The sequence below is a fragment of the Bubalus kerabau genome, chromosome 8 (genome assembly GCF_029407905.1).
Source record: "Bubalus kerabau isolate K-KA32 ecotype Philippines breed swamp buffalo chromosome 8, PCC_UOA_SB_1v2, whole genome shotgun sequence".
Taxonomy (NCBI): Eukaryota; Metazoa; Chordata; class Mammalia; order Artiodactyla; family Bovidae; genus Bubalus; species Bubalus kerabau.
Window position 1 is genome coordinate 52,138,372 of NC_073631.1, and position 24,625 is coordinate 52,162,996.

Consider the following 24,625-nt stretch of genomic DNA (forward strand, 5'->3'; position numbering starts at 1 on the left):
ATAGGTACCTTAATTTTTTGGAGTTGTTCCTTAATTCTCTAGAACTTTTTAAACTTTAAAATGGATACCAGTTGCTAAGAGAGATTTTAAAAGTTCTTATCACAGGAAAGAAAATGTAACTACATGTGGTGATGGATGGATATTAACTAAATTTATTGTACTAATCATTTCACAATATATACATATATCAAATCATTATGTTGTTCACCTAAAATTAATACAAATTTCCTATGTCAATTATACTTCAATAAAAAATAAAGTGGAGAAATTGTGAGTAAGAATACATAGAAGAAAGATGAGAATTTTCAGAAATAAATACTCTGGTCACGAAGCACTAAATTACACAGATGAAATCTCAATGTAGATTAGTTGATGCCATATTCAGAAAGAACAAGAATGCTAAATTACTTCACTCTTAAAACATCTCTCTGCAATCCATCCTCTGTCACGACTCCTGAGAATTCTCTCGTAATCTCTTCTGGCATGCTTTCCCCTTCTAATCAAGAGGAAAATAGCACACCATTTTATCAACATGACAACCTTCATCCTTTTCTAGTTCTCCATTTATATGTTGATTAAGCAAGATTCTGCTATTATATATTTCAGGGGTTATCTTTTAAAAGTAATCACTTAACATGGGACTTATTTAAATGGCGTGAGATTTCTGGTTTTTGAGGAGGGACACAATAGTAGTTTAATATTGCATGAAATGGTTAAGGGTTGATTTAAGCACAGGGATGCAAGACCAGGATTCGTATTTGTTCACTGTTGAATTCCCAGCATGTAAATAAATGCCCAGCATGCAATAGGTACTCATCGAATATTTGTTAAAGCACTGAAGGATAATATATAAGTGAAAAAACTAGGTGGCAATACAAATTTGAATGCTAAGTCGCTTCAGTCATGTCTGACTCTTTGTGATCCTATGGATTCTAGCCTGCCAGGATCTCTGTCCATGGGACTCTGCAGGTAAGAATACTGGAGGGATTGCCATGCCCTCCTCCAGGAGATCTTCCAGACCCAGGGATTGAACCTGCATCTCATGTCTCCTGCAGTGGCAAGCAGGTTCTTTACCACTAGCGCCACAGATGCCTAAGTAAACAAAAAATGTCAACATTTAGGATGTGTAGGGATGTTCTTTGGGAGAAGGCAGTGGCACCCCACTCCAATAATGTTGCCTGGAAAATCCCATGGATGGAGGAGCCTGGTAGGCTGCAGTCCATGGGGTCGCTAAGAGTTGGACACAACTGAGCGACTTCACTTTCACTTTTCACTTTCATGCATTGGAGAAGGAAATGGCAACCCACTCCAGTGTTCTTGCCTGGAGAATCCCAGGGACAGGGGAGCCTGGTGGGCTGCCGTCTATGGGGTCGCACAGAGTTGGACACTACTGAATTGACTTAGCAGCAGCAGCAGCAGCAGGGATGTTCTTCAACCTGACTATAATCAGAGACCTGCTCCAGAACATGGATTCTGGAGCCCGTGGAGCAAGGATATAGGATAAGCTGGGGCTCAGGTCCATGGAGACGAGGCTCATGGAACAAATGGCTGCTCTGCAGTGTGTATGTGCAGGAGTGTGTATCTTAGCTTTGGTTCTCACCCCATTTTCAAGTCTGGCTCTGTATCTTTCTTTCAATTCTGAGGCCCAGACGTCTGCACGTACATTTCCTTTCTGTTCAGGAGTTGGTTTCTGCCACTTGCAAACAAGAGGGCTGACTGATATAATATTTATCTTATATTGATTAAAAAAATGCAGCTTTTTTCAGCTTTTCTTCTTCAAAGGCTCTATATATATTGCCAAAAAAAAAGGAAACTAGGGAGCATACCATCTTATTTTCAAGATGAACACAATGTACTCACAAAACTCTTAAATTTGTTTTTATCCTTTCAAGATGAATATAACGTATTCATCAAAAAGCCTGAAGAAAACTAGGTAACTGAAAATTATACTCATTTTTTAGAAATGATTTTTAAAATCGTTTAAAATTATTTGAGATTCTGTTATCAGGTACTTAAATATTAAAACAACTTTATCATATCAACCTAAGAAGGAGTTTAAAGAAGGGTATAATCCTATTAAAAACATTTTCTAACATTAAATTCTAACATTAAAATTTGTCTATTTAGTAGAATTTCAAACACATTCTTGAATTAATGAAAAATTATTCTTTACTTGGAGATTTCTATAGTTTTCAAACCTCCAAGGCTAGGAATTTACACATTTCTATGCAGCGTTTGCTATAAAGGAATCATAATCAAACGTCTATGTATGTCCTACGAACATATACTTTGTTTTTCTCTTCTCTTTCTTTCCATACACACACACACAATGTTATACACACATACGTACACGTTTATACGTCATATATATGAGAAAATATGTCAATATTCTCATCTCCTTCTAAATCACCGTTTATAGTCATGTCTATATTTTTAGGGCTTCTTTGGTGGCTCAGATGGTAAGTCAGGAGGATCCAGGTTCGATCCCCTGGAGTTTGGAAGATCCCCTGGGATTTGGAAGATCCCCTGGAGAAGGGCATGGCAACCCACTCCAGGATACTTGCCTGGAGAATTCCATGGACAGAGGAGCCTGGTGGGCTACAGTCCATGGTTTACAAGGGTTTACAAGGGTTTACAAAGAGTCAGACATGACTGAGCAACTAACCCTTTCATAACTTTTCTTTATTTTTATTCTGCATTTCCAGGCAAAAAAATACCTAACATCTAGAATCTATTCTTCCACTTAGAAGATAAATGGACATTTTAAAAATTTCAAGCAGTATGCTTTTTTAAAAATTGCTATAGCTTTGCAAATAAAGCATGAGAAGACATCATTTACCTGTTTCTTCAACCTGTGAACTTGGCTGTTCAAACTGTGAACCACAGATTCTGCTTCCTGAGCTTTCTGCAGGGCATTCCTTGAGAGGGCTGGGGAGCCGTAACAGCTCGGGCTGCCACAGGATGAGAGCACACAGGCCGTGTCCTCTCCCGCTCCACACACCTAAGAGGAAAAGGGATCTATGTGAAAAAGTGACTTGGCAGAGGGTTTTTCTAACGTCATCCAGGCTCACTGAGGCAAGACACTGCTCTATTCATGTGTGTTTTTTCAACAGTTGTTCATGCTTAATATGTAGATATGACCCATTAAATGTTTCCTAGTTAACTGAATACGTATCTAACTTATTTGTTGTTAGCACTGGTGGCAATCAATAACACTTTCATACTTATGGTTTATTTGGAAAATATTAAGCATTTCCATGTTAATTTCATCTTTTTAAAAATAAAAACTACCTTTCACTTATGAAGCAGGAGGAGTAAATGTCCACAGTCTGTACCATTTGGGAAATAGTAAATAGTATAAAATAATAAAATTAAGCCACAATCTTTACTTTTTGATTTTTTTCAAACTTGGACTTCAGAAATTTAAAAAATTATTTTTAGATTAAACATAGGTTATATTATTTATATATTATTCCTATACTTATAAAATATAAACTAAAAATGAAATAAAACATTAGACAGGGAAATAGAAAAGATTTGTATATCAAGTCGGGCTTCCCAGGTAGTCCAGTGGTAAAGATTCTACCTGCCAAGGCAGGAGATGCGGGCTTGATTTCTGGGTTGGGAAGATTCTGTGGAAAAGAAAATGGCAACCCACTCCAGTATTCCTGCCTGGAAAATTCCATGGACAGAGAAGCCTGGCTACAGTCCATGGTGTCCCTAAGAGTCAGACACGACTGAGTGATCAAGCACACACATATCAAGTAAAAACCACAGATACTTTTACTATACTGTCATGAATATTTACCTTTTCTTGCAATATTTGAATATTTGGTATCTTGATCTGCTTTAATTTCTCCAATACAAGTCTTCTTTTGAGGTTAGTGTATCTAAGATGCGAAGGAAGTCATTCTGGTATTTTTGGAGTTGTTTATGATGGATGTAGTTTCATTAGTTTTCTTTTCAGTAGATAGAGAACTCTGATAATACTTCTTTGATGTTCTTTGAAAAATCTACATCAACACCAATTGAGGTAAGATAAATTTTGTGGAAACAACTGAAATTATACATGGGCTATCAACATAATTGTTCTCCAACTTGACTAGACTATCTTGCTCTCAATGATCAATACAAAATTCAACATCCATTCCCTTGAGTTTGCACTTCATGGGGAAAAGTTGGAAGTCCTGTCATAGATACAGATGGAATACCTACAGAGCACTGAGGTTTAAGTCTGCAGACATAGATTTGAATGCTGGCTTCTCCCTTTACTGTGAGGGTATGTCCTTGAGCAAACCCGTTAGTCTTTTAGAGTATGTTTCTTGTAAATTAGTGATAATACTTTGTGAAGATTAAGGGAAATAATATAAAAATACTCTGTGAAATGTTTCACATGTGTAAGGTATTAATTTTGACTACCTATATGAACTCTAAGATGATGAACCAAGTTTATCCCACTACATAGCACAGAAGTTGACAAACTCATTCTACCAAGGCCAGAGTATAAATGTTTTAGGCCACCCCACTCCAGTACTCTTGCCTGGAAAATCCCATGGATGGAGGAGCCTGGTGGGCTGCAGTCCATGGGGTCGCTAAGAGTTGGACACGACTGAGCGACTTCACTTTTCACTTTTCACTTTCATGCATTGGAGAAGGAAATGGCAACCCACTCCAGTGTTCTTGCCTGGAGAATCCCAGGGACGGGGGAGCCTGGTGGGCTGCCGTCTATGGGGTCGCAGAGTTGGACACGACTGAAGCGACTTAGCAGCAGCAGCAACCATTACGTTGCTGTCACAACTACTCAACTCTGCCACTGTAACAGTAACCATGTAAATAAATAGGTGAGACTGTCTCCTAATGAAACTTTATTTGTAAAAATAGACTGGGAGGGGAAATATGTATACCTGTGGTTGATTCATATTGATGTATGGCAGAAACTAACATAGTCTTGTAAAGCAATTATCCTCCAATTAAAAGTAAATAATTTTTTTAAAAAAAGGAAAAAAAAAAACACCTACCACAGGCTGTGGGTAGGATCTGCAGGCTGACTGTAGTTTGCTGACCTGTCAGAAAAGGCAGAGGAACCAGAGATTAAATTGCCAACATCTGCTGGATCATCGTAAAAGCAAGAGAGTTCCAGAAAAACATCTATTTCTGCTTTATTGACTATGCCAAAGCCTTTGACTGTGTGGATCACAATAAACTGGAAAATTCTGAAAGAGATGGGAATACCAGACCACCTGAGCTGCCTCTTGAGAAACCTATATGCAGGTCAGGAAGCAACAGTTAGAACTGGACATGGAACAACAGACTGGTTCCAAATAGGAAAAGGACTATGTCAAGGCTGTATATTGTCACCCTGCTTATTTAACTTATATGCAGAGTACATCATGAGAAACGCTGGACTGGGAGAAACACAAGTTGGAATCAAGATTGCTGGGAGAAATATCAATAACCTCAGATATGCAGATGACACCACCCTTATGGCATAAAGTGAAGAGGAACTCAAAAGCCTCTTGATGAAAGTGATAGTGGAGAGTGAAAAAGTTGGCTTAAAGCTCAATATTCAGAAAACGAGATCACGGCATCTGGTCCCATCACTTCATGGGAAATAGATGGGGAAACAGTGGAAACAGTGTCAGACTTCATTTTTCTGGGCTCCCAAATCACTGCAGATGGTGACTGCAGCCATGAAATTAAAAGACGCTTACTCCTTGGAAGGAAAGTGTTGACCAACCTAGACAGCTTATTCAAAAGCAGAGACACTACTTTGCCAACAAAGGTTCGTCTAGTCAAGGCTATGGTTTTTCCAGTGGTCATGTATGGATGTGAGAGTTGGACTGTGAAGAAGGCTGAGTGCCAAAGAATTGATGCTTTTGAACTGTGGTGTTGGAGAAGACTCTTGAGAGTCCCTTGGACTGCAAGGAGATCCAACCAGTCCATTCTGAAGGAGATCAGCCCTGGGATTTCTTTGGAAGGAATGATGCTAAAGCTGAAACTCCAGTACTTTGGCCACCTCACGCGAAGAGTTGACTCATTGGAAAAGACCCTGATGCTGGGAGGGATTGGGGGCAGGAGGAGAAGGGGACGACAGAGGATGAGATGGCTGGATGGCATCACTGACTCGATGGACGAGAATCTGGGTGAACTCCGGGAGTTGGTGATGGACAGGGAGGCCTGGCGTGCTGCGATTCATGGGGTCGCAAAGAGTTGGACACGACTGAGCGACTGAACTGAACTGAACTGGGGTTGAAGCTGATGACAACAGCTACTGTGCTAAGGTGAAAGTCACTCAGTCGTGTCCGACTCTCTGTGACCCCACGGATTGTAGCCTGCCAGGCTCCTCTGTCCATGGAATTCTCCAGGCAAGAATGGGTAGCCGTTCCCTTCTCCAGGGGATCTTCCCAACCCAGGGATCAAACCCACGTCTCCTGCATTGCAGGAAGATTCTTTACTGCCTGAGCCGCCAAACGGTGCTAAGTGCTTTCTATATACCGGTACTTCTGATCAATTTTCATCCTTAATTTTACAAAACACTGAGAATTAGCCCAAACCCCATTTTATAAGTGGAAAAACGAGGCTCTGATGACAGTAAATTCTCACTGATAGTAAGAGATGCAGCAAGGATTTGAAGCTAGGTAGTTTGACTCTAGAGACTGTGTTCTTAAACACTTCTCTATATTTTGATAGAAATACAAATTCCTGTAAGCATAATGTGATGTTTTAATGTAAATGATAGCATATTAGGGTTTTAGACTATTTTAGGAACCAAAGGTTCATGATTCTGATCTTTACTCCATACATAACCAGAGTCCAGGCATGACAGCCACTCTTTATCTTCTAAACATTCCTGGTTTTTATACTAATGCACTCGGATGGCATCACTGACTCAATAGACATGAGTATGAGGAAACTCTGGGAGTTGGTGATGGACAGGGAGGCCTGGTTTGCTGCAATCCATGAGGTGGCAAAGAGTTAGACATGACTGAGTGACTGAACTGAACTCTTAATATATCATGATTTTTATTTACCATGAACCACTTCCCTAAACAGACAAAAATCATCTTTCTATTGTTTGTGATGATTTTCTGCCTTGATTTATCTGGCAAATTTATCTTTATTCTATGAAGCCTTTTCTAATATACCCAGGACTAATACCATTCTCTCTATTTTGTTCCTGAAGCAGTTTGAAGATGCTCTAACAGAGTCTGTTCACTGTTTGGGGTTGTTTATATGCCTGGCTTTTCCACATGAGATTGGGGTGACTTCAGGGTGAGGACTGGCTGAATTTACTGCCTGTCTCTGATGCCCAGTACAGTGTCAGGCATTGAGAAAAAGCCCAGTAACTGCTGTTGGAATGCAAGTTTGAGAGGATCAGCATGGGTCAGTTTTGCTTTCTTCTATCTGGCTTGGGTGACTGCTGATGGATTTTCAATTCTTTCATTGGGCACCTTCTTCCAGATTAGGAATCAGAACAAATTCCTTACTCTTTATATGGCATTTATTAAGCATCATCAATAGTGATTTCATTAAATCCAGGCCTTCCTTTAGCGTCATAATTGCCATCTATTTTTTTTTTTCTCTTTTAGCTCAAGATCAGATGACAAACAGGAGCACAGACATAGGATAAGGAAAACAGATGATGCTTTTGCCTTGAGATAGGTTTCATCTCTCAACTAGATGGGTTCTGTGTGAATAAGATCAGTGCTACCTCTCCTGGTAGTTAACAAGATGTCTGTCCATTTCCAAACATAACAAGGATCTCACGGGAAAAGAGGCTATGACTTAATTCAAATTTTGTTTCAGAGTTCCATTTCTCCTCCAAGTTGGTCTTGGCTTTGGCACGGCTCCCATTCATTTTTAAAAACTATGCAATATGTACTACAGCCCTCTAGTGTGTTACATGTCTCCAAATTCCTACAAAGTTCTTACAAGAAATATGGAAGTTCTTTTTGATTCATATTCTTTTGTGTTTATGATTGCTGGAATCTGAGAGGCTTATATTCAGGAAGGTATCAAAACATATCTCTCTCATTTTCTTATGGCCACATTAGAATTTCCAAGCTGATGATTACACAAGATCCTTGTGTGGCTTGGCATCTGAATACTTTGGGTTTTAGTATATGTTTAGTATTGCATAATTGTTAGCATTTTTTTGTGCAAATGCTATCCAGTCTCTGCAATGTTTTAAGAAGTTGAAATATTCGTGCACAAATAATACCTTTAATGGGTATGTTTTCATGTTTTAAAGTGCTTGGGCGCTGTGGCAATAAGCACAGGGTGATTCACTAATGGAATGCACTATGGATTTTATCAACTTCTGTCCAGAAACAGACAGTTAGGGTACATTTTCTCTCTTACCCATGAGGCTTGCGTTCCAGGCACTGGAGTGTAGATCATTTCCTTCCTGAAGATCTTCAAGTAAGAGGTTTGTTTCATCCCTCATTCTGACTATTGTTTCTTTCAGGTCTTCAAATTCATCCACTGTTTTCAGCTGTTCACTTAGTTGCATGATTTGTTTCCTATAGGGGGAAATGAGAGTAAATGTAGCAAAGCTTATATTACATTTGACAGATTGGTGGAAAACACACACACACACACACACACACACACACACACACAAAGAAACTGCCCTCATTATTAAGTATCCTCATACTTTGGGTGGATTTCAACTGCAGTAGTCTGACTTCTGAATCTATGCTTATGGACATCCTGAGTGCTCTGTCCTTCCCCTACTGCCATTTTGATTTGTAATTTACCCAGCGAACATTTATTATTTAACTAAACCAGGCCTGGAGAATACAATCATAGAGAAAACAGCTTTGCCCACAGGAGGTCCTCAGTGAGGTAGTGGCAAATGAACTACAAAGACATGGAAAGAGGGAGAAGGAAACACATCCTTTCTCTGAGGTTGTCAGGAAAGGCTTCAGAGAGGGGGCGGCGTTTGGGTGGTTGTTACAGAGGAACAGGAGTTCAACAGGTGGACCAGGAAGGGGCAGGCGTCCCTTACCATTTCAGACCTGGCACTAGGACTCCTGTTCCTTTTGCTTTCTTCTCTCTGGCTCTGCTCTGGGCTCTTGCACTCTCTTTGTTTGGACCATCCACTATGGACTGGCTCCTTCTGCTTTCTCAGTTCCATTTTACCTGCTAGGTCTGACAACCACAAACTAGTGGTCCATGGGACAAGCTCATTCTCAGCCATGTTTCTTTGGCCTATACAGTGCTTTTAAAAAGTGCTATTGAATTAGCTGCCTATATTTTAAAGTGGGGACATTTCCATAGAAATCTGGATATCTGACATCACTTAAAAAGTGGGGAGCTCTGGGGACCCACAGTCTTTACTAGGGTATGGAAGTGCTTGTTCCCACCTGCCAGCTTGATCTGAACATGTTACTACCCTGGGCCCTAGAGCTGTGTTTATGATGCCAGTGGCCCTTCCTCTGAACTAACCAGGTGAGTTGCATCATCCTCCCTGTGTAACTTTTAAGCAATTACTATATACTTCTGGAATTCTTGTCTGGTGACAAAACTGACAAAGTGAATGGCCTTATATTTACACTTGTGTTTTATATGACATGAAACTTTGTAGCTTCAACTATTCTTTAATCCATGAGCTTTTCTGGGGAGGAGGAATGTTTTTTTATAGAACCATAATCTTCTTGGTTTCTTTGTAGACTGTGTGCTCCTAGATGGGTAGAAACTATACCCAACTCATCCTCATTTGCCCAGATCAGGTCAGTAAACTTCTTCTGTAAAGGGTGAGAAAGTAAATATTTCAGGCCTTGGGGGCCATAGCATCCTTATCACAACTGCTCAACTCTGTCATTGCAGAGGGACAGCAGCCACAGAGGATGTAAATGATGGGTATGGCTGTGTTCCAATAAAACTTCATTTACAAAAAATGTGATGGGTTGGATGTTGCTTGTGAACTATGTCTTGCTGACTCCTGGCCCACAGCAATCAACATCATCTCTAGAACTATTTGATGAATGAAAAAATGATATTGCATTTTGAAAGAACTATTGTACTCATTATACAACTTCACAGTAATGTATGGGCGTGTAAACAACTGAGGAATTTGGGAACATTAAGCAAATTTCTCTGAGTACATGGTTGAAAAAAAATTGTGTATTAGAAACCTTCTTACTTCCAATTTTGTGTCCTTCAGCTCTGCTGAGTTTGGGCTTCCCGATTAACCGTGTGGTTGCCTTTTTGTTATAATCAATGACATTCTGAAAAATCACATGCAATCCTAGCTAGATAGGAAAGAGACAGACAGATATGATCCTCAGCCTGGTCACTAATTGAACAATGGTCATTCTCCTAATGTTAACAAAGGTACATTTCTAAGCCGAAAGCGGTTAAAGCTCTCGGGAGTTAAGGTAAATCAGGCACTTGGCGACCTATTACTTTTGCACAAACCTTACCGAACAGAGTCATGATAATCCTTGACTTTTGAGAATTCCTCAGATGAGAAAACAGGATGTCTCCAAATCCTTTCTATTTCAGACATGTTTTCTCTGAGGCCTTTGAAGTCGGCCTCACAGACAGGCAGGGTCTCTCTTTTATCTTCCATGTTAGCAGCCAGCCTAATTAACCCTTGCACCACTGTGGAGAGGGAAGAAATAGTGTGGTCCCATTGATCAAAGCACAAGTGACACCGAAGACAAGTGGGGAATTCCTGGTCATGACCCCGGGCTCAGCGATCACATCGGGGGCCGCTAATGCCCTCCTGGCATCGACACGTGCCTGTGTCCTGGTCACAGACAGGCTTCTGGGAACCTTCCTTGTTGCAGTCACATGCTGAAAAAGATGGGAGAAGGAGCAGAGAATGTTAGTCACCTGGCCTTTGGCTCCTTACCAGCTCAAGAATAAAGTCCCTTCCTCTTCCCTGAGAAACTTCCTAAATCCCATTTCTAAGGTGAACATTTAAAGCAGGTTAATTTCAGAGATCTTTGCAATGGCCATTAAAACATAGCATCCCTCTTTTCACTCCAGACAAATCAGCTCCTGGGGTTTTTGTTCTGTTTTTTGTTTTTGTTTTGGCCACGCCACTTGGCTTGCAGGATTAGTTCTCCGACCAGGGATTGAAACTGTGTCTCCTGCAGTGCAAGCGTGGAGTCCTAACCACTGGACTGCCAGGGAAGTCCCAGGTCTTGGTTCTTACATGGGCATTATTAGATGTCATTTTTACTGCAAGTGTGTGAGTTGTTCACATGTGGGTTCTTCACCTATGTGAGTGAAGAGTATCGATCTAATGACACACTTGTGGACAGCTGCTACTGTTCCTGCAGGGTAGTTCAGGCATGTCACAGACTCTCTAAGAAGGCCCATGATCACACTTTTTCTTAGTGAAACCCAGCCTGGATGTGGTGTCTTCCTTGCATAAGAAAGACTGTTCTGTTCTCAAAAAAGTGTGTGTGTGGAATCTCCCTTTGGTATTTACCCAAAGGAATTCAAAACACGTCCACATAAAAACCTACCAATGGATGTTTATAGCAACGTTATGCATAATTGCCAACTTAGATGTAACCAAGATGTCTAGGTGAATGGATAAAGAAACTGTGATATATCCAGACAATTAAATATTATTCAGCATTATAAAGAAATGAGTGTTAAGCCATAAAAAAAACATGGAGGAAACTTAGGGCTTACTACTAAATGAAAGAAGTCACTTTGAAAAAGTTAAATATTGTAATATGATTCCAGCTACAGGATATTCTGAAAAGGCAAAACTATAGAGACAGTAAACAGATCAGTTGTTGCCAGGGGTTAAGGGGTGTGTAAGGATGGATAGAAGGCAAAGCACAGAGGATTTTTAAGGCAGTGGAAATACCCTGTATGATACTATGCTGATAGATACATGTCATTAGACATCTGTCTAAACCCAATACCAAGTCAACCCTAATATAAACTATGAGCTTTGATGATTACAATATATCAATATAGGTTCATCAATTGTAACGAATGTACCACTCTTGTGGGGAGGTTGATAATGAGGGAGGGCATGCATATGTAGGGTCTGGGAGTACATATGGGAAATCTCTGCCTTCCTCTCAATTTTCCTATGAACCTAAAACTGCTCTAAAAAAAAAAGTCTTTTCAAAAAATGGGGAACATTAAGGTTACCATCTTAATTAAAAGAAAAACAAACAAAAAAAACCTCGGATGTTAGGTGGTGGTCCAATGGTTCGGACACCCTGGTGGTCCAGTGGTTAGGGCTGCATGCTTTCACTGCCGAGGGCTTGGGTTCAGTCACTGGTCTAGGAGCAGATCCATAGCCATGCAGTGTAGCCAAAAAATAAACAAAAACTCTCCCCAAACCGGATACTATATGTGCTTCAGATGAGTAGGTTGTTGATTACAGCTAAGGATGGAGGATGAAGAGAGCTACTGAAGTTATTTGAAGCAATTATTATTATTATTGAAGCAATTTCCGAAAGGTCAGGGAATCACTAGCCTATGCCACAGGCTTAACTGTAAGGAACAAGTGATTTAAAAATCCATTTGGCAGCCTAAGTGGGAATAATGCCAATTACAAATAAAAACTAATTAACACACTGGGCTCCTCCAATAGACATCATCTGTCTGGCCCATTCGTTTTGGTCCAGAGGCCTCTGCAGGAACCCCTGGGGGGACTCTGTGCATTTCACCACCTGGAGGCCAAGGCTCCCCCTTATTGTCTGTTCTTCTCCAGGAGCACTAGTGGGGTCTGTAGCCTGAGCTGACCATTTGCAAAGTTTCCTCTATGAAAGCATTTTTATAAAATAAGATTATTAAAATATTAGAGGGACACAGGAATATAGGCTCTCTAAGAAAGATTTTCTAAGAGCCAACATTCCTTCCTGGTTTTTAAAGTAGCAATTCCACTTGGAAAATTACATCTTTGAATGTGGCAAAAAACCAAAGGCTTTTTTTTTTTAACCACAAAAGCACATTTATAAAGGAATGGGCAGGAAGAAAGAGTTCCCATATGTGGCTACACAGAATAGAAATGACCGCAATGGTAAGTCCATCACATCTGATATTTCTTTAGTTTGACTTCTTTTGGAAGTGGATTTCAAAAAGGGGTTCAAAAATCCCTCCTCCTAGAACCAACCCAGACTCTACATTATCACTGTCCAATATGGTAGCTACTAACCACATGTGTTATTTAAATATAAATGGATTAAATGAAATAAACACTTGTTTTTCTCACTTGCAATAGCCACAGTGCAAGTGCTCAATACAACTAGCGGTCCCTGCACTGGATAGTTCGGATGTAAAATGGTTCCATGTTTGCAGAAAGTAGTAGGAAACAGCCTTGCCCTGGAAATTCTCTGGCAGTCCAGAGGTTAAGGCTCCACTTTTCCACTGTGGGGACATGGGTTCGATCCCTTGTCCAGGAACTGAGATCCCATATACTGTGAGGCACAGCTAAAAAATAAATAAAAAGACAATCTTATTTTCTAAAGATGCTAGGAGCACTGGCTGTGTATTAAGAAAAAATAAATAGAAATAAACAGCCCTGCTTTAAATCCTATAACTAGTGCTAATGGAATGAAAGGCACTAGGAATACAAACTCCTCAGGTTTGGAGGCCTTGCCTTCTTTGTTCACTACCCTGAGGACCCAGTAGACACTCTGTGAATATTTTTAAATAAATAAATAAGTGAATCTGTGATAAACCCCAAGTTATGAAAGCCATGTTAAGAAAACATGTGCTCTGCTGGCTTCTTATGATCCATTTCCCAGCCTCTACCTTGATCCAAATTAGCTGTTTTCGTCAGCATGCTTCCAGATGGCAGAAAATTGGCTACAAGTTATGATCTCAAAAATCTGTTCCATATTAACAACTTTGAGGAATTTTAATATAACCTAACATTCAATATAGTGCAAAGTTTTAATATAAGAGAAAAAACTTGTAAGGGCTAAAAATACTTTTTTTTTTTTTTTTCCAAAACTAAGACTAAAGTTTGTGAATTTTCAAATATAAAGCATGATACCATAAAATTCCTAGATGAGAACTTAGGCAAAACATTCTCTGACATAAATCATACTAATGTTTTCTTAGGTCAGTCTCCCAAGGCAATGGAAATAAAAATGAAAATAAACAAATGGGACCTAATCAAACTTATAAGCTTTTGCACAGCAAAGGAAGCCATAAACAAAATGAAAAGACAGTCTGTGGACTGGGAGAGAATATTTGCAAAGGACATGATCAACAAGGGCTTAATTTCCAAAATATACAAGCAGCTCATACAACTCAATGACAAAACAAAACAAAGAAAACCAAACAACCCAATTGAAAAAAGGGCAGAAGACCTAAACAAACATTTTTCTAAAGAAGACATACAGATGGCCAACAGGCACATGAAGAGATGCTCAACACTGAGAAATGCAAATCAAAACTATAATGAGTTACACCTTATATTGGTCAGATGACCATTATGAAAATGTCTAGGGCTTCCCTGGTGGCTCAGTGGTAAAGAATCTGCCTGCCACTGCAGGAGACATGGATTCGATCCCTGATCCAGGAAGATCCCACATACCACAAAGCAAATAAGCCACAAGTATTGAGCTGTACTCTAGAGCCCAGGAACTGGAACTACTGAGCCAGCACCGCAACAACTGAAGCCCTCGCACCCTAGAGCCTGTGCTTCACAACAAGAGAAGCACTGCAACGAGAAGCCGGAGCGCCGCAACCAGAAAGTACTCCCACTCTGCACAACTAGGGAAAGCCTGCAGCAAGGAAGACTCAGCACAGCCAAAAATAATAAATAAATTATATATTAAAAAATATATAAACAACAAATACTGGAGAAGTATGGAGAAAAGGGAACCCTCCTACACTATTGGTGGGAATGTAAATTGGTACAGCCACTACGGAGAACCATATGGAGGTTACTCAAAAAACTAAAAATAGAGTTGTCATATGGTCTAGCAATTCCACTCCTGGGCATATGGCTGGATACATACACCCCTATGATCATAGCAGCACTATTCACAATAGCCAAGACATGGTTACAACCTAAATGTACCTAAATGGATGGATAAAAGACATGGTACATATATATAATGGAACACTGCTGCTGCTGCTAAGTCACTTCAGTCGTGTCCAACTCTGTGCGACCCCATAGACGGAAGACCACCAGGCTCCCCCATCCCTGGGCTTCTCCAGGCAAGAACACTGGAGTAGGTTGCCATTTCCTTCTCCAATGCATGAAAGTGAAAAGTGAAAGTGAAGTCGCTCAGTCGTATCCAACTCTTAGCGACCCCATGGACTGCAGCCCACCAGGCTCCTCCATCCATGGGATTTTCCAGGCAAGAGTACTGGAGTGGGGTGCCGTTGCCTTCTCCGTAATGGAACACTACATAGCCATAAAAAGAATGAAATAATGCTATTTGCAGCAATGTGGATGGACTTAGAGATTATCATACTAAGTGAAGGAAGTTAGAAAGAGGAAGACAATACCATATGATGTTACTTACATGTGGAATCTAAAACATGCCACAAATGAATTTATTTTACAAAACAGAGATAGACTCACAGAGAACAGACTGGTTGCCAAGGGGGAGGGGAAGGATTGGGAGTTTGGGATTAGCAAACGCAAACTATTATATATAGGATGGATAAACAACAAGATCCTACTATATAGCATGTGTGTATGTGCTAAGTCACTTCAGTTGTGTCCGACTGTGTGCAACCCTATGAACTATAGCCTGCCAGGCTCCTCTGTCCAAGGGATTCTCCAGGCAAGAATACTGGAGTGGATTGCCATGCCCTCCTTCAGGGGATTTTCCTGACCCAGGGATGGAACTGGCGTCTCTTGATGTCTCCTGCATTGGCAGGTGGGTTCTTTACCACTAGTGCCTCCTGGGAAGCCCACACTATATAGCCCAGGGAGCTATAGTTAATATCTTGTGAAAAACCATAATGGAAAAGAAAAAAGAGAAATCTAATTGGTTTATACAGCTTTCATTTTATTAATATCTTATAGAATTTTTTTTTAAGTTTGTGAATTTTCTACCAAATAAAGGAATTTAAAATTCAGTTGGTTCACAGCAAGCCTGTGGTAGGACCAGGTTGACTGTACTCACATTTTTAGAACCAATACTTACGAATGCATCGCCCTAGGGGATCCTCATAATGATTCTCCTCACATTCAGAGCAGTGTTTCCCATCATAGTCTAATCTACACGGACACTGGCCTGTAACCTGTGAGAATGGTCATGGGTAAGAAATTGGCAAGCTTTATGATCTAAAAAAAATGCAAATTAATACAAAACAACTTTTCCCTCCAGTGATTTAGGACATACAGCTGTGCAGAGGCAGGAGGAGGATTCCCATGGTCAGCAACCACCCCCGACAACACCAAGGATCAAGAGTTAATGCGTTTCGGCTGAGGGCTCTTGAATATACCGCCTGCTTCCAGCTGTTCAGGGACAGGTGGCCTCAAACTGGGAAACGGTCACAGATGTAAATGAAAACAAAACAGATAATAGGAAATGGGCCACATTCTTCTCCTCTACAGTTCTGGGAGTTCTCCCCTAAGAGAGAGAGACCAATGACCTGGTTTTAACATCCATCAATAAGTTTGGCAAATGTTTCCATTATGAAATGTTAATTGGAGTCTTTCCAAATTGGGCTAGTGTTTTTCCTTCACAAACTTTTTTTTTTTTTTTTTTGGTAAATGAAGCTTAATCATTTAGTGACAATTATTTAACTGTATTTTGGAGAGAGGGCTGAACTTCTCTGTATCCTCCCAACTGGATTCTTGACCAGATTTTCTGAACACTGAGGAGATTAGAAAATTAATGGGAAAAAACACAAAGCAAATCACTATTGTTATGGTCCTACATTATACTTGACCAAATCTGCATACCCAACGACGACTCCAGAAGTAGCTGAATTCTTAAAGTGAACGGACTACTAAAACTTCTACCCATCTCTGGAGTAACCACTGGCTTTTGATCAAATATAGGGAGCTGCGGGAGCCTGTAGTCCCAAGAGTTATCATGTTGCCACATTGTCTTTGACTGTTGGGCAATGCTTTACGTATGTTGATGCAGAATCTGCTCCTTGTAACTTGCTCCCGTTGTTCTAAGTCCAGTCTTAAGGAAATTGCACAAAACATATAGCTTCCCTCTTCCTTTGTATAGTCCATCTCTCAACTAGAGGTGGCCGTTCTCAACTTGTATACGCTTCGTTATTTTAAATCAATCACCCCTAAGACTTCATCACAAAATAGCATGGTGCTTCTCCACTATCCACAAACACTAGTTTGTCAATTCAGTGCTTAAAATGTGGTACTCAGAAATGAAAACAATGTTCCTGGGAGTCATCTGACCAGTACAGAGGACAAGTGGGACAAGAGAGGCTGCCCTGGAGCTGGGCGTGGCACTCCCACTCCTGCCTGAATGGACATCCCCTCTTTGGCAGCCAAGCCGCACCACTGGTTCACTTGCAGCACACAATGAAAATCTCCCAGATGTTTTTCACACAAACTGGTGCCAAGTTATTACTCCCTCTCTGCATTTGTGCAATGAATTTACAAAACCCAATTGCAAAACTTTATTTTTATTCCACTGACATGTCATATTGTTTCCAGTCAATAAGACAGTTGTAAAATATCTTGTCTCTTGTTCTGTCTTGATCATATTAACTTACAATTTTGTAGTATCTGCAAATTTGATACATATGTTTCTCCATCAAAATTGTTGATGAAAATATTGCATAGCATATTTGCTTCTCTAAGAATGCACTAGGGACCACCTATGGGCCGACACAGAGACATTTATCAGTAGTTGTTTAAACAGCTGGAAATCTCAATGATCGTGTGGCTCTTCTATACTCCAATGAAAGTGTTTCCTGATTGTAAAGAGCAAACTTCCCCAAGGAATCCCCTGTGGACCAGATTACCCCAAATACCCTTGTCATAAGCAGGTCTTTGGTTAAACCAACACCATCTGATTTTCAGCTTTGTAGGCTTCCCTTAGCCTCTATGGCTGAACTGTGGTCACTGCCAAGTGCTCCTACAAATATGCTTCCCAAAAAGTCTAAGAAGCATACCAGACAGTGATGTCATGAGCATGAGGACTTCCTCATGAATTAAGGAGCCAAACAGTGTGTAGAAATCTGCTAATTTTTTCAACATGTTCTGTGGTTGGTAGCTGCAGGTGTGATGAGTGGAGAGGAGCATATAAAATAGTCATGGTCCTCTAGTGCCCAGATCTTGGTTTCTAACATCATTCTCCAATAGAAGGAACCAGTGCTCCTTAAAGAAATGGCTAATTCTAGGGCAGAGGCAGGAAATATATAAAAGGAGCTTAAAGCATCTTGCAGTGCAAAAAGTAGGGAGGTAGTTAAAAAAAAACAAAAACACACCAACAATATTGAGGTATGTCAAAGGCCTAAAGAAACCAACTGAAAAAGTGTCCCATGACCAAAGCTGGAACAACTTGAAGAACAAAATTAAGTAGTGTTGATTTATAACTCAAAGTATAGTACAAATATCGTTGAGTTCACTGATATAAAAAATGATTAAACAAATGAAATCAGAAATAACAGACAAAACTCCAGTGCAGAAGAATAGAATAATTTATGGAGATACTCTGCCCTCAAGGGGACAGAGCATAACTCCCTACTCCTTAAGTGTGGTACTGTGCTTAGTGCTTTCTTCCAAAGGAGTACAGTATGGAAAAGAGCAAAAGGATCACTTTCCAGAGGAGAAACTTGACACACACTGCTTCAGCCAGGAGGTCAAGGTTCAGGGCAGCAGTGACAAGCTATGTAAATAGTGTATAGCTTTGATGTGATGTGATGAGAACAGCACTTGACCTCCATGGGTCATCTTTTTCTCAAAATCCATAATCCAAGTCTTACCACGAGAGAAACAGAAATGTGACCTGAAGGACATTTTACAAAATACTCAAAACTGTTATGGCATCAAAAATAAGGAAAGTCTAAGAAACTGTCACAACCAAGAGCAACCTAAGGAGATACGGTGACTGAATGTCACGTGGTATTCTGAAGTCTTGGAACAGAAAAAGGGCATCAGATAAAAAACTAATCAAATATGAATAAATTATGAACATTAATGATAATGTATCAACACTAATTCATTAATTATGAGAAATACACCATACTAACATATAGTAAATTTAATAATAGAGAAAACTTGGTGTGGGGTACATCTTCTCTATCTTCATAACTTTTCTGTAAACCTAAGTCTATCTTAATATAAAAAGTTATTAAGGAAAAAAAGGCCATGGTGTGCATTTGTGTGGATATGGGTTGGAGGAAGGAAGCTCAGAGATAAAGAAAAAGAGAAGGGGAAACCCATTCTATATATAAGAACTACTTCAAAACTTTACTTCTACAAAATTTGACCTTTAATAAGTTGAACAGTGGAGTTGAAATTGGAGGTGAGACATACTTATTAATTGGGAAGATTCCAGCTTCTGAAATGGGCATTTTGATTCTAATTAAGCCCTAATCCCTATACTGTGGATTCGACTCAAAAACTTCTCATCATTGTTTTACCCTTCTTTTCACATCTCTATTAATGGGAAAAGTGTTTCAAAGAATATATTTACTAAGCAAAAAACCTTATCATGAGATTGTTTTTTCCTTAAATAATGTTAATATTCTTTAAAAATTTTTCATTCTCATTGTTTCATTGACTGAAAACCATATGTGCAGTTAAGTGTAGAGTTAATTGTACATGAAACAATAAAGATTTGCTCCTGGACTGCATTCTCTAGAAACAATTGCTGCTGGTCTGGTAGCTTGAAGATAAATAAAATAAGAGGACATCTTTTTTAACCATACGTAAAGCAACTGGTGAACCATGGGAATGACAGCTTGATTTTTAAAGATGGAATTATGGATTCTGAAGGCACTCAGTTTTAATTCTGGTTAGTAGTCAATTCTGATTAATGATGGATTTCTTGGGGCTTCCCTATGCTTCTATGTACAAAACAGTGAAAGAGAAGGTTGTGATTTGAATCTTGACTTGCCCAGTCCCAGTGAGGACTGGAGAAAGCTGAATGGGGCAGAGCTTAACTTTCAGACCCTTATTCTCTCTTCTTTGGTGCTTTTCATTCCTTGATAAATGTAGACTCTATGCCCATAAAAGGCCAATCCTATCTAAAAACACTGATTAACAGCAATACATAAAGAAAACATTCTTTACATGTTTAGAAAGCATGTCTCCCCACTGTGTCTCATTCTGACACCATAGGAAGTTGAAAGTTTCTTGCCTGGTCACAGTGGCTGCTGAGCAAGGTCCGGAGGTCATAATCACATGGCTGACATCCTCTGCCAGGGACCAGATTCCAGTATCCAACAGCACAATGGTCACAGGTCCGGCCTGTGACGCTGGGCAGACATGGGCACGTGCCAGTGTCAGGATCACAGAGGCAAGCTTCCCCACCGGGGGGACACTCAGTGGGACTCACTCCAGAGGGATGACAAGAGCACCCTAGAAGCACAGAGCCATCATTGGGGGTGAATCCACGATAACACTGGCAGTCAACAACCCATACAGATAGCTTTTTAGAATGAAGGCATCATTTCTTTAAAAGGCCCGAGGAATAAGCATTTCACAAGAACAGAATTTATCAAAGAATCTAAGTAGGTTGAATTCATTCAACTGTTTTTGATCTCCCCCAACTATGATTTCCTATGCTTCAGCCAACTATGTCCCAAGAGCTCACAATTAGGATGAATGAAAGTATCACTGTTTCCTCACATCAGTCACCAAAGTTCCACTTAAGCCAATGATCTGAAAACAAATGGTTTACTAAATTGACTTGGGTGAACTGAAATAATTAAAATATTTCCTAAAAATGAATAGCAGATTCCTTGTCTTTCTTTATCATGGAATTAAACCCTTGACCTCTTCTACATCAGTGATTCTCCTCTTTATACATTAAAGTCTGGTTGATGAGCTGGTTACAATGCCGATTCCTGGGCTCCACGCCACAGAGATCCAATTCTCTGAGGTCTGAGGCAGTCCAGGAATCTGCATAATGATACTCCACCTCCATCCCTGGGTGATTCTGGCAGAGGGCACAGGGGTACACACTCTGAGAAAGAAGACTTCAAATCCTGCAGGGCATGTGCTGAAGTGTACAGTTACAAAAGGCACACTTACAACACCCATGAGTTATTAGTGTAATGACACTGAGCTGCGTGTGCACTGCACCCATTTCTGCTGCTGAATGGACATCAGCCCAGTCTCTGTGGGTGCTGGCACTACGGACCTAACTGAAGTGAGTACAGGAGTGGCTACCACAGTTCAAGTTGCCACGTTTCCTGCCAAGAGCTTTGCAGACTTACTCGTGCAGGTCTGATTGAGGGCCGATCCAAAGTAACCTGGTTTGCAGAGCTGGCAGTTGGGGCCCTGAGTGTTGTACAGACATTTAAGGCACTCCCCTGTGACCGGGCTGCAGGACCCTGGATCAGTTACATCAATGTTGTTGCTACAGGCACATGGCCGGCAGGGTGCTCCAGAAATTCTTGGATTTCCATAGAAACCAGCAGAGCATTCTCCACATTGCACACCTGAAAGAAGGGGAGAAGAGAAGAGAAGAGAATGAGATAAGAAGTGTGTGTGTGTGCGCACATGTATGTGGAGAGTGATGTGGATAATTGGACTCCTCTGGGGATTACGAAAGGTCACACATTTGGGGTGAATAAGAGAAAGTGTTCTAAATTAAAACCATTTTCATTTACTATTCATTCAGAGAATAAAAAGGTTATTTGGATATAGAAAGTTCTTGGTGAAGAACTGACTTTAGTCTTTCTTAAAAAACCACAGAGTTGTGAGTTCAGGATTCCTGGGTCCTCAAATAACCAAAACCACTCAAATATGCCTCTGGATCCAAAACTAATCTCAGCCCATGTTCTCCATGCGGCACTCCAAGCCTTACCCAATCTTAGAGGTGAAACAGCAGCAGCCTGAGATAACATGCCTGGAGGTGCAGAGGGGTGAGTAGTTTTCCTGACATGCGAACCTCTGAGGGTTTTTTAAGCAACAGTTAGAACTGGACATGGAACAACAGACTGGTTCCAAATAGGGAAAGGAGTACGTCAAGGCTGTATATTGTCACCCTGTTTATTTAACTTATATGCAGAGTACATCATGAGAAACGCTGGACTGGAAGAAACACAAGCTGGAATCAAGATTGCTGGGAGAAATATCAATAACCTCAGATATGCAGATGACACCACCCTTATGGCAGAAAGTGAAGAGGAACTCAAAAGCCTCTTGATGAAAGTGAAAGTGGGGAGTGAAAAAGTTGGCTTAAAGCTCAACATTCAGAAAACGAAGATCATGGCATCCAGTCCCACCACTTCCTGGGAAATAGATGGGGAAACAGTGGAAACAGTGTCAGACTTTATTTTTCTGGGCTCCAAAATCACTGCAGATGGTGACTGCAGCCATGAAATTAAAAGACACTTACTCCTTGGAAGGAAAGTTATGACCAACCTAGATAGCATATTCAAAAGCAGAGACATTACTTTGCCAACAAAAGTTCATCTAGTCAAGGCTATGGTTTTTCCAGTGGTCATGTATGGATGTGAGAGTTGGACTGTGAAGAAGGCTGAGTGCCAAAGAATTGATGCTTTTGAGCTGTGGTGTTGGAGAGGACTCTTGAGAGTCCCTTGGACTGCAAGGAGATCCAACCAGTCCATTCTGAAGGAGATCAAGCCCTGGGATTTCTTTGGAAGGAATGATGCTGAAGCTGAAACTCCAGTACTTTGGCCACCTCATGCAAAGAGTTGACTCATTGGAAAAGACTTGGATGCTGGGAGGGATTGGGGGCAAGAGGAGAAGGGGACAACAGAGGATGAGATAGCTGGATGGCCTCACTGACTCAATGGACGTGAGTCTGAGTGAACTCCGGGAGTTGGTGATGGACGGGGAGGCCTGGCGTACTGCGATTCATGGGGCTGCAAAGAGTTGGACACGACTGAGCGACTGATCTGATAGGACACTTTGAGGGTATTTCCATGAAAGATAGTGGAAAACCATCCCATCTCTCCTACACTCTACTCTTTGAATCACGAAGGCAACTGCCAATGTTTAGGTGCCCAAACCCTGGGTCCACCTTCCATTTTTTGGTTTATTCCATTTAGAAGTGGTCTCATACCTCAACGATGGTCTCAGCTCTTAAGAACTGACCAACCAAGCCAGAGTGTACATGGAGAAGAGGCTGTAAGATTAACTAGAGACATATGTAACCTTAGAGATAAGAAATAAACAATGGCCATGTGATTTATCATGATGGTAATTATAATAAAAAAAATAATAATGCCATATTTTTAGTATCATTAAATCATACAGACGTCATGATTTTTTTCCTTGTTTGTGTTGTATATTTGCACTTGTGCTTAAACTCCTTAAATAAAATTTTTGATTGAGGGACAGACATAGCTGCTAAGTCACTTCACTCGTGTCTGACTCTATGCGACCGCATAGACGGCAGCCCACCAGGCTCCCCCGTCCCTGATTCTCCAGGCAAGAACACTGGAGTGGGATGCCATTTCCTTCTCCAATGCATGAAAGTGAAAAGTGAAAGGGAAGTCGCTCAGTCGCGTCCGACTCTTAGTGACCCTATGGACTGCAGCCTACCAGGCTCCTCTGTCCATGGGATTTTCCAGGCAATAGTACTGGAGTGGGTTGCCATTGCCTTCTCCGGGACAGACGTAGATATTGAATTAATTTTTGCAGTATCTGTACATTATCCAAATTGGTGCTTTAAGACATCTGAAAAAAATCAGTTATATCTGTGAAATATCAAATTGATTACTTGAAATTATATAAATAAAGCATTTGAATGATTTTTATTAAAAAATTTTGTGTTTTATATATATATCAATATATAAAACTTAACACATATTTATATTACTTAACACATCATGATTTTAAATAAATTATTTTGATTTGAGCTCATTTGGTCAATTTTCAAGACCATCATTTAAAAACATAAGCTCTGTGATATGAGTTTTTGTCACTGGTTTTTGAACCATTCAAATGCTTTGTTCTGAAAAGTAGCAATTTACCAAATTGTGTCTTCTTTCCATTATCCTATTATATCCTGTATCACTAATTTTTCCAAGGCAGATACATTATGAATATGTGATCATTTTTTAGATAGCAATGTAGGATGAGAAGGAAAAACAACATCATGAAGTATACTGCATACCTGCATAACCTTGAAGACAATTGCAGATTACATCTGAGTTCCAAAGATTCTGATAACAGGAATGGGCAAAATACCGATTGCCGGAGGGAATATCTGGACACAGGCAAGGACGGCAGGACTGTCCTGAAGAAGGATTTCCATAGTAACCATCGATGCATCTGTCAAGGCAAATTCTTTTTACTAAGATGTTCCCAGGAAAAGCTCACATTAGCCAATGTGGATTTGCTATGCTTTAGGACAGTAACATTACTTTGCCAACAAAGGTCCATCTAGTCAAGGCTATGGTTTTTCCAGCAGTCATGTATGGATGTGAGAGTTGAACTATAAAGAAAGCTGAGCACTGAAGAATTGATGCTTTTGAACTGTGGTGTTAGAGAAGACTCTTGAGAGTCCCTTGGACTGCAAGGAGATCCAATCAGTCCATCCTA

The 24,625-nt window shown here is 40.4% G+C and overlaps 1 protein-coding gene across 1 annotated transcript in view; it reads right to left on the reverse strand.

Moving 5' to 3' along the window:
- Nucleotides 1-24,625, reverse strand: part of LAMB4 (laminin subunit beta 4) — a 118,119-nt gene that overhangs the window by 22,660 nt on the left and 70,834 nt on the right. Inside the window, 10 exon segments of the mRNA XM_055589640.1 lie at nt 2,840-3,001; nt 3,809-3,864; nt 3,867-3,914; nt 3,917-4,013; nt 8,348-8,522; nt 10,428-10,803; nt 16,101-16,197; nt 20,244-20,464; nt 21,325-21,549; nt 24,198-24,355. Of these exon segments, the coding sequence (XP_055445615.1) occupies nt 2,840-3,001; nt 3,809-3,864; nt 3,867-3,914; nt 3,917-4,013; nt 8,348-8,522; nt 10,428-10,803; nt 16,101-16,197; nt 20,244-20,464; nt 21,325-21,549; nt 24,198-24,355 (1,615 nt within the window).